This window comes from Pelobates fuscus, chromosome 1, assembly GCF_036172605.1.
Source record: "Pelobates fuscus isolate aPelFus1 chromosome 1, aPelFus1.pri, whole genome shotgun sequence".
Taxonomy (NCBI): domain Eukaryota; kingdom Metazoa; phylum Chordata; class Amphibia; order Anura; family Pelobatidae; genus Pelobates; species Pelobates fuscus.
Window position 1 is genome coordinate 326,618,704 of NC_086317.1, and position 14,899 is coordinate 326,633,602.

The 14,899-nt window shown below is 37.5% G+C and overlaps 1 protein-coding gene across 1 annotated transcript in view; it reads right to left on the reverse strand.

Moving 5' to 3' along the window:
* Window positions 1-14,899, reverse strand: part of COL4A2 (collagen type IV alpha 2 chain) — a 220,372-nt gene that overhangs the window by 149,270 nt on the left and 56,203 nt on the right. The window contains exon 4 of the mRNA XM_063459834.1: window positions 13,651-13,731. Coding sequence (XP_063315904.1) covers window positions 13,651-13,731 — 81 coding nt within the window. The remainder of the gene's footprint in view (window positions 1-13,650; window positions 13,732-14,899) is intronic.

Sequence of the window (14,899 nt, forward strand, 5' to 3'; positions counted from 1 at the left end):
CTTCAAGAACAAGGGATTCAAACTATGTTTAGGTGGAATGCTACTCCTCTTTGTGCCTATAATATGGCTCACTCTCTCTCAGATTCGTGTTGGAGACTATGTGGGCAGAAGGGCACGGATGTGGTTGGCTTGCACACTGATCCCACATTCTTGTCGGAGGTCTTTGCAAATTCTGAGAAGTCCCCGTGACTGTGCAGCTTTAAAGGAACACTCCAGGCACCATATCGACTTCATTGAAATTAAGTGATTATGTTGTCGGGAAGTCCATTCTTTCTTTGTTTCAGCACCAGATCTCCCTGCTTTCTTTGCCCTTCCGTTTTGTAATAGTCTCTAAAACGGAAGACTCTTGGAGAATCGGGCAGCGGCACCGCTGATTGGCTGAGAATAGTCAGCTGATGCTCTCAGCCAGTCAGTGAGTCCCCATTTATAAAACTGGCTTGAAAAAGGTATGAATTTGTTATGGTGCCTAAACTGTCCCTTTAAGGATAACATGATGATGAATAACTTTGCTATACAACACCATACTTCTCCTTCCTTTTATAAGGTGTGGTCTCCCCGTATTGACAATGCAAACTAATATTGCACTCATTTATCTGGTTTACAACTCTCTGTATATCCAACCTGCACTTCCCTCTTAATTTTCCTCTTTGCCTTTTCCTTCATTTCTCTACTTTCTTTCTTCTTTTTCTTCCTTGTTTCCCCTTCTCTAAGGCATTCTAATTCCCCCTCTTTTTCTGAGTTTGTAATTACCGTATATACTCGAGTTTTTCAGCACATTTTTCAGCACTCGAGTCAATGTCTGTATTATGGCAACTTACATTGCCATAATACAGACAGGTCCTGTTGGGGGCTGGCAGAGAGCTGTTACTTACCTTCACAGCAGCTCCTGTCAGCTCCTTTCTCTCTCCTCCGGTCCGGTCAGCTTCCCTGCAAGTCTCGCGAGAGCCGCGGGGTCAGAGCGTTGCCACAGGTTACTGTGGCAACGCTCCGCGCGGCCGCGAGAGTTAAAGTGGGAGCCGACCGGAGAAGAGATAAGGGAGCTGACAGGAGCTGCTGTGAAGGTAAGTTACAGCTCTCTGACAGCTCCCTCCTACAGCCCATCCACTGGACCACCAGGGAGTGAGAGCCCCCCTCCCTGCCATGTATCAAGCAGGGAGGGGGATGAAAAAAATATAAATAAAAATTTAAATAAAATAAAAATATATTAATAATATTAAAAATAATAATAATAATAGAAAAATAAAATATAATATATAAAAAATAATAATTTAATATTAAAATAATAATAATAATTAAAAAAATATATAAAAATGCCCACCCCCCACCAAGGCTCTGCATCAGACACACAAACACACTCTGCATCACATACACACCCACACTGCATTCATACACACACACACACACACACACACTACATTCATAAACACACACACACTACATTCATACACACACACTGCATTATTTACACACACACACACTACGCACACTGCATTCATACACACACTGCATTCATACACACACACACTGCATTATATACACACACACACTATGCACACTGCATTCATACACACACACACACACTGCATTCATACACACACTACACACACTGCATTCATACATACACACACTGCATTCATACACACACACACACACCGCATTCATTTACACACACACAAACTGCATTCATTATATACACACACTGTAAATAAATATTCAATTAATATAATTTTGGGGGGGATATAATTTTATTTAGAAATGTACCAGTAGCTGCTGCTTTTCCCACCCTAGTCTTATACTCGAGTCAATAAGTTTTCCCAGTTTTTGGGGGTAAAATTAGGGGTCTCGACTTATATTCGGGTCGATTACGGTAGCTTCAAATTGCTTTTTTCATAATATGACTATTGATTGTCGTCTACATGCTTATGCATATCATATATTTTAAATGTAATTTATGCTTCTTTTCATTACAACTATTACTGAAATGTAAAGCTTCTGTATCTTGCACCTGTTCTTGTATTGTATCAGTCTTTTGGGAAATGTTTTAGTTTAGTTTATTGTTAGTCTTATATGCTGTTTTATCCCTACTGCCTTTAAAAAAAATATCAATATAAATCCTCCTTTATTCTAAATTCTAAGTGTTATTCTTTTTTTATCCTTTATTATTCCTCTTTTGGTTCAAAATGGTTTCCTCCAAAGGATAAAAATAGTGAGTCTGAGCATTTATATAGCATTGTGTACGTCATGATAAGACTAAAAGAAATAGACAAAACATAGACAATGTCATTATTAATTGACTTCAAATGCATCCTTCATTTCAAAAGACACTATTTCAAAAAAGTCACATTTTTCCATATTGTGGTGTGACAAAACATCACCACACCCTTGCTGTTTTGGGATTGGAGTTGTATAGGATATTTTTATGTTTAATTGTTTAGCATCCTCAAAAATGTGAACAAGACACATTTGTGTTTCTAAAGTGTAAACAGCAATGGAATCATAAACATGATCTGTTTGTTTTAATTCAGCATCAACATCCTTCTCCATAAATGGTGAAAAGGATTAACAAACGGATTTACAAGTAGGTTTCTAGAACGTAATGCAAGCAATATCCTATCCCGAAAAAACAAATCTGGATCTTTTTTGTGAGACTTTAGTGTTTCCTCATATATGGCATTCCAGTTATTTAAAACACAGTTGTATTGAACTAAGATCTTATTCTAAAACAGGGTGTAATCTGACAGTGTACTTGCAATATCACAATTTAATGGTAGCGGAATTAAAGAGACACTCAGTGCACTATTAATTAAATACTTATGTATAGCTTAGAATGCAAATAGTCTACTATCCCTGACTCATTTAATTTTGTAAATTCTTGCAAATTGCTCTGTCAGTGAGCCCACACCCACTCTGAGATTCATGATGAAGCTATAGGGATGAAATTGAAAATAATATGAGGACCAGAAACATCTCAGCAACATATTAAACATTGCAGAAACAGCAGATTTTCAGTTAAAAAAATGTTTTTCTAATACCACATAACAGGTTGTAATAGTATCTGTGATGAAGGGCAAAAAACAAACAAACAACAAATTACTGTTTTGCACTTAACTTAAACATTAGCTTCTTCTATATTCTCTTGCATGTAAACAAGGCTCCAGTTTGGCCACATGAAATGGTTATGAACTGTCTCTCATTATATGATACTAATAGTAAACAAAATGTATAGCTATTTCTAATCTCAGCTAACTCTAACTCTAATGCTAGGCAATCATAGCCAACCCTAACTATCCATGGTTAAATCAGACCCTAGCTATAGCTAACTTTAACTAACTCTAACTAATCGTACCTAACTCTAATTCTAGCTAACAATAACCCTAATTAACTCTAACAACTCACTTTTTTTAACTTGGCCCCTGAAGTTGAATGGTCACGGTGAGAGCCAATCACAATGATCACATTGCCTTAGCTGACAGTCTTGTAATGCTGCCAAAATCTGTTGTTTTCATTTAAGAGGGGTACAATTGTACAGGGAGGTGCTATCACATTAATCACCTGACAAGTACACGTGGTACTGATCATATATAAACATATATTGGATTGAAGATATGCAGCTTCATTGCATTTACTTAAATGTAAAATGTATGACCTGAAAAAATAATAGGCATGGCATGTCAATTAAATTAATTCTACCTTTTAAAAACATGAATACGAGTGTTAACCTCAGATAGGCCTACAAATAGTCTACACAGGGATCAGCACAACATTAAAACCACTGATAGGTGAAGTGAATAACATTGATTATATCATTACAATGGCACCTTTCAAGTCAATGTGGAGTCCATGCCTCAATGCCTCAGAGCTTTTTTGGCAGCACGAGGGGGGCTGTGGTGTTAATGTTGTGGATGATTAGTGTACATTGTACTGACAAACTTGTAGCATTTGTATAGATTAAAAGATATACTTACCTTGATCATACATGCATGCTCCAATATAGCTACATGAAATGCTTGGGAACGACCCATCATTATATAAGGCTAACAGAAACCCACAATGTATAGGGGCACATGTAATTTGTGGATGGGTGTCTGCATGCTGAGCTTTCAAAACTTGGTAAAAGTATTATTAATTTAAAAAAATACTTTTGAGGTGACGGTTGGTTATGTTTCTTAGGAGCATGACCACAATAAACCTGTCCTATTAAAGGACCACTCTAGGCACCCAGACCACTTCAGCTTAATGAAGTGGTCTGGGTGCCAGGTCCCTCTAGGATTAACCCTTTTTTTTATAAACATAGCAGTTTCAGAGAAACTGCTATGTTTATAATAGGGTTAATTCAGCCTCCAAATCCTCTAGTGGCTGTCTCATTGACAGCCGCTAGAGGCGCTTGCATGCTTCTCACTGTGAAAATCACAGTGAGAGCACGCAAGCGTCCATAGGAAAGCATTGTAAATGCTTTCCTATGCGACCGGCTGAATGCGCGCGCAGCTCTTGCCGCGCATGCGCATTCAGCCGAAAGGGAGGATCGGAGGCAGAGAGGAGGAGGAGAGCTCCCCGCCCGGCGCTGGAATAAAGGTAAGTTTTAACCCTTTCCTCATCCCAGCGCCAGGCGGGAGGGGGTCCCTGAGGGTGGGGGTACCCTCAGGGCACTATAGTGTTGTTTTCCTGGCTCTATAGTGGTCCTTTAAGGATCCAATTTCAGCAGCCCCTGCCTTATTTGAAAGAGAACATCAGATTTATTTTGACACCCATAACAGTGTCTTGTACAAGTGCGTTGGCAATAATGGCCCAAGACTGCATTTACACCCTGAACACCATGAGGTACAAACACAATATGTTCCCTTGCCATCAGTCACAAATTTAGTTCATATTAAAGGGACACTCTAGGCCAAGCATGTCAAACTCGCTGGCCCACAAGGACCATGTTAGAGGCCCGGCGAGCCATGAGTACATGCTGGTGTTATAGCAGAGTAGGCACCTGCTTTCTCCACATTGCAGGTGCCTACTCTGCTAACACTTACCCAGCCGGGGAGGAAGGGATGGTGGAAGCAGGGAGGGAGCTCAGTGTTCCTGCTCCTCACTGCTCCCTTGTGCGCCGTCTGTAGTGAAGCAGGGCACAGGAATATGACGTCATATTCCGGCACCCGGCATCACTAAACCGAGCGAGGGAGCAGTGAGGAGCAGATAGAAGGACCCCAGGGAGATGCCTCACATCGGCTCCATAAGGTAGGGAGCAATAAATTAAATGATGTAAGTGCAAGAATGTGTAAATGTGTGTGTTTGTCAGTGAGTGTGTGTGTCTGTCAGTGAGTGTGTGTGCGTGGGTGTCTGTTTGTGTATGTGTTAGTGAGTGTGTGTGGGTGTCTGACTGTCTGTCAATGTGTGTGTGTCTGTCTGTCTGTCAGTGAGTATGTGTGTCTGTCAGTGAGTATGTGTGTGTTTGTCAGTGAGTATGTGTGTCTGTCTGTCAGTGAGTATGTGTGTGTTTGTCAGTGAGTATGTGTGTATGTCTGTCAGTGAGTATGTGTGCGTGTGTGTCTGTCAGTGAGTATGTGTGTGTCTGTCAGTGAGTATGTGTGTGTCTGTCAGTGTGTGTGTGTGTGTCTGTCTGTGTGTATGTGTCTGTCTGTCTGCCTGCCTGTCAGTGAGTGAGTGAGAGTGTGTGTGTGTGTGTTTGTGTGTGTCTGTCAGTGAGTATGTGTGTCAGTGAGTGTGTCTGTCAGTGAGTATGTGTGCCTGTGTCTGTCTGTCAGTGAGTGTGTGTGTGTGTGTCTGTGTGTGTCTGTCAGTGAGTGTGTGTGTGTCTGTCAGTGAGTGTGTGTGTATGTCAGTGAGTGTGTGTGTGTGTGTGTCAGTGAGTATGTGTGTGTGTCTGTCAGTGAATATGTGTTTGTGTCTGTGTCAGATCAGATTTGGCACAGGGTGGTAGAGGGGGTGCTGTGGTTTAGTAGAGGGGGCGGGGGGATTGGGATTTAGTAGAAGGGGATACTGTTTTTTTTTATAATGTACTTTTTTAAATAAACCTAAATTTAAGGTATTTTTTGTTTGCGGACCACATTAACTTAAACCTTGTTTATGTGGCCCGTGCCAGACTTTGAGTTTGACATGCCTGCTCTAGGCACATTCCAGCAACAACATAAATTACATACATTCATCCTATCATGACCAGGTATTTATACATTTGCTAGGTTGAGAAGTTTCCAGAAATGGACTGCAGGTCATGAGAGAGATGCCAACAGATGCTGGCCAAAATTGCTGGCTTTCTGTGTTTAGCATGACGGGGTCAATATGTGATTAGGGAAATATACTTTATATCATAAAGCATGGTAGAAATAATGATAGAAACAATGTTAGGAGTTATTTTGTTACTTCTTTGTAACTTCAGATACCTGGTGACTATGATAGGCTGACTCAAACCACCATGACCACTTCTGCTTTTGAAGTACTCATGGTGGAAGGAGTCTGGATGTGCAGAGTTTCTTCTTGAGTTATTTGCAGTTGTGTGCTGCAGTCTAGCTGCACCTACGGCACACATGAATTAGGCAGTCAAGAACACTGTTCCAGGCTGCCTAACTTCCCTTTTAGTGCATATTTAACATCTGTTGTCAGCAGGCACAGCACGCTCGGGACAAACGTTTATTGTTTCTTCCTTGCATACAGAAGCAGCAAATGGAAACTTGTATCTCCTCCTCCCTATCCTTCTGCCCTCCTCCCTTCTTTTCTCCCTTCTCACTCTCCTTCCGCCAGCTCAGAGTGTGAGCTGGTTATGATCCGTTTAAATGGTCCAATCATGGCTGCTGTGAGGTCACAATCTTTACCTAGCAAAGTTACGGAAAAAGTTTTCAGCGTTTTTAAGTATCTTTTAGGAGAGACCTAAATAATAGTGCCTGATAGCTAGGGCATAAAAAGGAGAAACCCTTTAAATAAAGAACAAAGTATGTCTGTTATCTTTAAGAAAAATCCCAAGCTCTCTGACTCATTGGTCTGATGTGCTTGCTGTATTGTAGTCTTCCAAAGCACAATACTTTACTCTGCTAAAATTGGTTTTAAGGGATTAAATATCTTGTGAATTCAGGTAAATTGGAAAATGTTTCCAAAAATTTGATACATTTCAAAGTTTAGTGACTAATCCTGCAAGTGTTACTCCAAATATACATTTCTGGCAGATAATCCTTGAGCACGAGATTACGGTTATGGGCTCTGTGAAGAATAACAGTTTGTGCACAAAGAAAATGGCAGGACTTTATAATCAGAAACAGGGTGTTCCCTGTGTATCACCAAATTTTCAATGTATTACTCATCAATCTTTTTACTGCAACTTCTTTCAACTGTCAACAATGAGAGAGATTTATTCATTCTTCCGGTCTCTTGCTTTCTGTTTACTTCACAGCAACATGGAAGAAATTTCATCCATAAAGGCCAACACCAAACAGGTGCTTGTCTACATCTGTTTACGATTAATTCCGCTTCGACTTTCACAAAACTAGTTATTTACATTGAATATATGCTGGCTTTTTCGTTCATTAATCTGAATCATAGCCCTTGCTATTTTAACAGGTGCAGTTAGAGACAGCATCCCACGAGATGGTACAGATGTAACTGATAGGATTGTTCTGCCAGAATGAATGAACGAAATGTACAATTTTATTAAGTCTACATACTTAAAGGCATAGTAAATGATTACAAAAAACACTCTAAATTGTAATTGGTTTACTGTTAAATAGCTTATAAGGTGTCTAAAAATGTTCATGTACAAGAATTCTGTATTCTGCACGTCTAGCTATATTAACCTTTATGACATTGTAATAAAAGGGTTGAACATGTTTAACCATTCTTTGACCAAGTGCCCTAACCAATATATACATAATTCTTACTGTATTTAAATTCTTAAAAGAACATTTCAAGCACCATAACCACCACAGCACCATAAAGTGAGTTATGGTGCCAGCAGTGCACTCTCACAGCAAATAGTCCTTTCATGGCAGGGCTTAGCTCAGTGGCACTTGCTGGAGATTCCCATTATAGAGGAGACCGTGGTGGGTGCCTAGCCAAGCCCAGCTAAGTTGTCAAACCGTTCTTAAATTGTTTGACTAGTTACCATGGGAAGGTGCCATGGCACAGCGGGTTGTAGTGTTCCTTTAAGTGTTACCAGAAGTGCAGTCTTTTTGTTACAGCCACATGGCACAGATGATTTGGTAATGCTCACTGAACAGTAATTTGTAAGAAAAATTTGTAAGAGTATTCAATATTCTAAAGTGCATCTAAACAGAGAAGAGCACATATGACCTATTATCAGTCTATAAAGTAAGAAAATAGAAGTCCATCTAAAGAAATGTGGAAACAGGCAAAACTAGCAGCTGTCCAGATGATCACTATATTTCACATAGGCCTTTGGATGTTACAACAGAAGTTTATGGGTTCATATAGTAAAAGAACCAATATGGTGATTACGTAGCCAACTAGAAAACGACACAGAAGAAGTTTACAGGGTGGCTGTACCAGTTCACAGGATTGACAATAATCATCACTAGAATGACACAGGAGCAGTTCTTGGGGGGCACTTACAAATACAGTCAATAAGGAAACATTCTAGCAGTCTACATAGTGACACTCTAGCAGGTGATTGTAACACCCCAAAACTTGTACATGGTAAAGATCCGCATGATGACACAGTGATAGACCATGTTCACATTGTAAAACAGTCAACTTAATAAATCTATAATGGGCCATACGCTAGCATGTATCACGCACACAAAGAGCCAGTTATAGTCAATTTAGCATTCTGGTAAACGGCATTTGTAAGGATTTGCCTTAACTAACCTTTTTTGGATAATGCTTTATGTTGAAAACTATACACTGCAAATATTTATACACTAATTGTCTCTCACAGATCTATATTTACTCTGAGATTTCGGTTTGTTTTAGGTTAATTGAGTGGTACATCATGTGACATCAAAGTATAATGACTTATATGTTTATTTAATGATCTGATATGTCATGAACACAGTTCCTAAATTCTTCGAGATTTTGTTTACTCAATAAGGCAAACAATTTTCCTGTCAAAAAGTGACATCAAAGTAACAGGAAAAACTTTCAAAAAGACTTTGGAGAATATATGTTTTTGTGCTAATTGGAGAATATGTTTAAGTAAATGACAGACCATTTCTGTGATTTTCTATAGAGTATCATTTCATGGGTGCAACACATATAAAATAACACTGCAACTCCAAAAAACAGATTGGAAAAGTAAATGTTAAATTTCATAACGCTATCGCGAGAATGTGAGAAGTTTTCTCTATGTATGATTTGTTTATTTGCGCTTTTGAACATGTCTTTTGGATAAATTAAACATTTGATTTATGACTCAAATAATTTGCCTTTGTTCACTGGTAATGGACTATAAATATGATCAACTCTCACTCTAATTAATACAGTTCCAAGTCGGTTCTATTGCTCTGCAAGATGTAGAAAGTTCACATCCATGTTTATTGGTATTGTTAGGAGGTAAGCTTAAAAAACAGAAATACGTATGTCTACTTCTAGTGTCTGTTAATTGGTGCTGCCTAGCAGATTCTACACAGAAATGCCAGCTTCTATATTTGTAAATACATTTTGGGGAAAAATTTAATGGGAATCATGGGACACTTTACTTTTCTATCAGATGCCACAGTGTGCCAACACAGTCTTGCATTCATATACATGGAAGGAGAGTTTCTATTTTTTGCACATCAATGAGCTGAATGTTAATAAACAATTAGACATTGCCATTCGCCCAAAGTGGCAATACTTCTATAGACAGCAGCTGGCCATTGGTGACCTCCGTACAGAAGTGGCAAGAAAAAAAGTAAGCTAAACATAAAACTTTTTTAAATTCAATTTAAAATTGTAGTCCTTCCTCATAAAGCTCTCTGTAATATTATATCCAAATTTACTTCACTAACAATGGGTACATACAGTCCCTCTACTCTGAGGGACCTGCAACACTAGCTTAAAAGGTAAAAATGTCTCTAGATCTGCGCTATTCTTATGGAATTCCCTTTCCCATTCACATAAAATTTCCCTTACTCTTTTTAAGAATTAATTTACCACCACCCCCCCCCCCCCACATAATTAGGAAATTATATTAGCTAACCAATACATTTAGTTCCCTGTCACATTTAGTTTTTGTCCTCATTAATTTCCTTCTCCTCCACTCAAGTTATATTCTGTAGTTGACAGAGCATGTTGTTAATATACCTAGAAATTAGTTTTACTTTGCATAGTATGTACTTTATTGTTACTTTTTGTAATTTTATCCCACTTCCTTTAAATTGTATTCTCATTTGTGCATGGCCCCTGTTAAATGTTCTTGTGTTTCTTCCACACTTTGCACAATGCTGCAGAATATGTTGGTCCTTCGTAAATAATAATTTAATAATAATACTAATATTGTAGATTTTCCTATAACGAAACATACCATTTGGCATGCCAAAAGAGATAAAATCTATTTTCAATTGTCTTACATAGTCATACATTGTCTGGTGTGACATACATTATACGCAAATTAGTTATTCTGTTTCTTCTTGTTCATAACAGTAACAGATTTGTTAAAGGCTTAAACAAACACTGCCTTGTTCCTTTAATTGCCACTCACTTCTAAATCATTAAACCGCATCTAATGTTGTTTATATACGAGCTTAATGAAAGCATGTTAATCTCTTTTTTTATGGTGGCATTCTTGTCTTTTCAAGATTCCCTGATGCAGTGAATCCGTCAAGAGTATAACTACATACAACAAACTTCTTTTGTGTCGTTTATCAGAATCTGTACCCTATGCGGGCTACTGTAAGGCATGCAACTGACTGCAATTCCTGGAAATGTGCTAATCCGTAAAGAAGAAGCAAAATATATCTTAAAAGTCTTTATCTTATAAACACATGTTCAGAATTTCCTTCTACGGGTATCCTTTTGTATCTCAAGCAGGAATTGTACATGCTATAGCTCTTACATACTGTTGGTGAGAATAGAATGCCACAGATTTTTGTGCTGCCCTAGATAGTTTCAGGGAGTTTGTATTAGAACAAGGAATTAATGATGAAGGTGTGAATCTTAGCTTCACATTTTAATGCATTCCCTCTTGACTATATGTATACATGGTATTTGATTTTATATTGCAAAGCAATGCGAATGAAAATAAACACATAAAGCCCCACTAAAGTACCACATTGCTCCAATGCTGCTTTTCACCCTGTAAGGGAAGTGTAATTCTATTCCAGAGTTTCATTCTGTTTCTGCCTCTCTGCATTCTCCTTCAGTCTCACAGTCTATAGCAAACTTTGGCCTCAATTTAAAGGATCACTATAGGGTCAGGAACACAAACTTGTATTCCTGCCCCTATAGTGTTAAAACCACCATCTAGCCCCCCTTGGCCCCTCATGCCTCCATAAATATAGCAAAATCTTATTGTATTCAAGCCAGAAGCTGTAGATCAGCATGCTGCCTGCTGACATCATCAGAAGTGGTAGCCTGATCCAATCACAGTGCTTCCCCATAGGGTTGGCTGAGACTGACAAAGAGGCAGATCAGGGGCAGAGCCAGCATGATTCAAACACAGCCCTGGCCAATCAGCATCTCCTCATAAAGATGAATTGAATCAATCAATCTCTATGAGGAAAGTTCAGTGTCTGCATGCAGAGGGAGGAGATACTGAATGTTTGGATGCATTTTAGGCAGCCATGACCCAGGAAGGATCTCTAACAGCCATCTGAGGAGTGGCCAGTGAAGTTATTACTATGCTGTAATGTAAACACTGCATTTTCTCTGAAAAGACAGTGTTTACAGCAAAAAGCCTGAAGGTAATGATTCTACTCATCAGAACAAATTCAATAAGCTGTAGTTGTTCTGGTGACTATAGTGTCCCTTTAATAAGCTTTCCAAATCATTCAATGGTGTTGAAACATTTTCAAAATGATTTATCTACAAAATTCCCATAGACTTTAATGGTAACCTCTGTAGATAAATAATATTGTAAAGTGCTGCGGAATTAGTTGGCGCTATATAAATACAGATAATAATAATAATAATAATAATAATAAATTATTTGGAATGTGTTTTTAACAGTATTAAATCAATTGGAAAGCTTATTAAATTGATGCCTTTGTTTCATTCTTATAACATTTGGCAATAGTCTATTTTTTTTTACTCATTATAGATTTGAATCCAGGTTGGCAGTACAAACGATAAAGACCTTACTAGGCTACAGGAGAATACAAAGAGCAGTAGAGTGCAAGTTCTATACTGGCACCAACATGTATGTCTGCTGTTTACATGCCATTGAATAGGAACACTATGTACCATCTAGAAATGCCTCCCTCAGTCCAGTTTAGTGTGACTAATGAAAATGTGTTCCATTAACCATAGCACTGTTCTATCCAGAAATGTTTCCCACAATCCCAGCACTATTTGTATGTGTTTATTGAAGCATGCTGCCATACTATCTCAGGTTTCCAGGTACATTTCCATAATTGTTTAACTCTGTATCCTCACGTCTTCCTTTTAAAAAGGGATTTTTCTGTGCAGACGGTTGTAATTATTTCACATTTTAGCGTAACTTATTATATCAGAGTAGGCATAGTCTAAGGAAACTCCTGTATATTGTATATTAATATGTGATAAATAAATGTTTAACCCTTATTTCCAGCGCCACGCAGGTCCGCCGGTGCTTACTCCGCCCCCTTTGTGACATCATCAAAATGACTGGGGCGGGGCCAAATTCCATTTTCGCCAATCAGGACCTCCTCATAGAGATGCATTGAATCAATACATCTCTATGAGGAAAACCCCTTACAGAACGCAGTGGTAAATTCGAGGTGTCCCTAGGGGCAATGTAAACACTGCCTTTTCTCTGAAATGGCAATGTTTACATGAAAATTCCTGAAGGGAGCTATTATACTCACCAGAACAACTACATTAAGCTGTAGTTGTTCTGGTGACTATAGTGTCCCTTTAAGCCTTGCACTTCACTACTTTAAAACTTCACCAGCCACCACTGTTGCTGACACAGGACTTATACATAATACATCATTTTCTACAATACAATATTAAGGAATACTTCTCCTCACAACACATACATTTGTTATTGTTAAACAGGGAAGTTAGAAACACATGTTTTATTTAGTGTTAGGAAGATAGGGTAACACACACTCCCCTCCGGTGCTTCATCATAAAATGTCATTAAGGTTTTTATGATTTGAAGGATCTTAGACTGTAATATAGTAATATCACTAAATAACAGGCACAACAAAAATGTACATATTTGTTCTTTTTCAATGCAATTAAAATATATGAAGAAAAGACTCTCAATGTGTAAATAAGGTATAATTAAAAAATATATTTTTTTAGAAAGTGCACAATTGTTCTTAGAACAAAATGTTCATCTGAACCAAAGAAACAGTAAGTCCTACATACATGGTTTGTATATTTTGTAGAAACCTTTATTAGTTTTTTTTTCCATGAGTCATCATATATTGAAATGAATTAATCATTATGGAATCAATTGTCTTTGTTGTTCCCATAGAAACCATCAAAATATTCTAAAATAATCTAGTTTTTGTTAAGACTAAAAAGAAGCTAAAATTAGTATAAAACATAGAAAATCCAGATGGTGGTACTTACCCGACTTCCTTTCTCAGGGAAACACTGACATCCTTGACTACAGTCTCTTCCTCCACAGGGACCATCATATGACTTGTCACCCTAGAATTTCAAATATACAAATATAAGATAAATGTGCATTGTAGAAATATGCTCCAGTTATTAACATAACTCGCTGAAACTATGTTTTTACTTAAATATCGCTTTGGGGGAGTGAGAACAGGATTTTAAAGGTACTGGAACATTTAAAATAATAAGGATAATATATGGGATTTGCCTATGCCACTGTCATGAAGGAGTTTATTTACCTCTGCTCAGTGCATCCTTACAATATGATCCAATCCATGCATTGGAGGCACAAGACGAACCTAATAACCTTTGTACTTAATTTTTTTTTTATTTTTTATAAATAATCCAATAACATAGTGCTAATTATTTAAATGTATTGTATGGTTTGTTTTAACAATATCATAAGCTAGACCACCTCCTAGATATTAGATCATGCTCTCTATTTTGTTAGTTTGGGTTGCATGGATGATATGTAGTATATAACAAGATTAAACATAAACAAGATTTTTATTTTAAAAATAAAAATAGATTTATTAATAAAAAAAAAAAAACTTCACCAAATGTAATGTGCTAGGATAATATATGGGATTTTCCTATGCCTATGACATAAATGAGTAAATGTACATCTACTCAGTGCATCCATAAAATATGACCTACATGACGGACCAAACATTGCATTTTTAAAAATAAATAATCAACTAAAATATTGCCAATTAATTTGATTGTAATGTGTGGCTTTTTTTTAACCATAGTACGATAGATCATCCCATAGATATTACTGCATGCTCTCTATTTTACAAGTCTTGACAATGTTTCGCTTCCATGGATGATATGAGGTTTAAAACGAGTTGAAACATAAACAGGATTTTTAATTTTTAAAGAAAAATAGATTATTTAAAAAAATATTTACAGTTAAAAATAGCAATACAACATTTTTTTTAAAAGAGATATAATTAAGAAAGAAACTGACAAATGTAGTTAACACAAACGTACAATGTAAATAGCAAATGAACTGCCAATATAAATGCAACTTTATTTACAAAGCAATGTTACAATACACACATCCAACATGAAAAAGGATAAACAATAAGTGATAAGGCTAGAAATTAAACATATAGTATTGACATAGCCTAACTGAGCAGGACACAAGTCACAACCCAGCCAACCCATCCCCCCCCCCCCCCCCCCCGTCCTCATTATT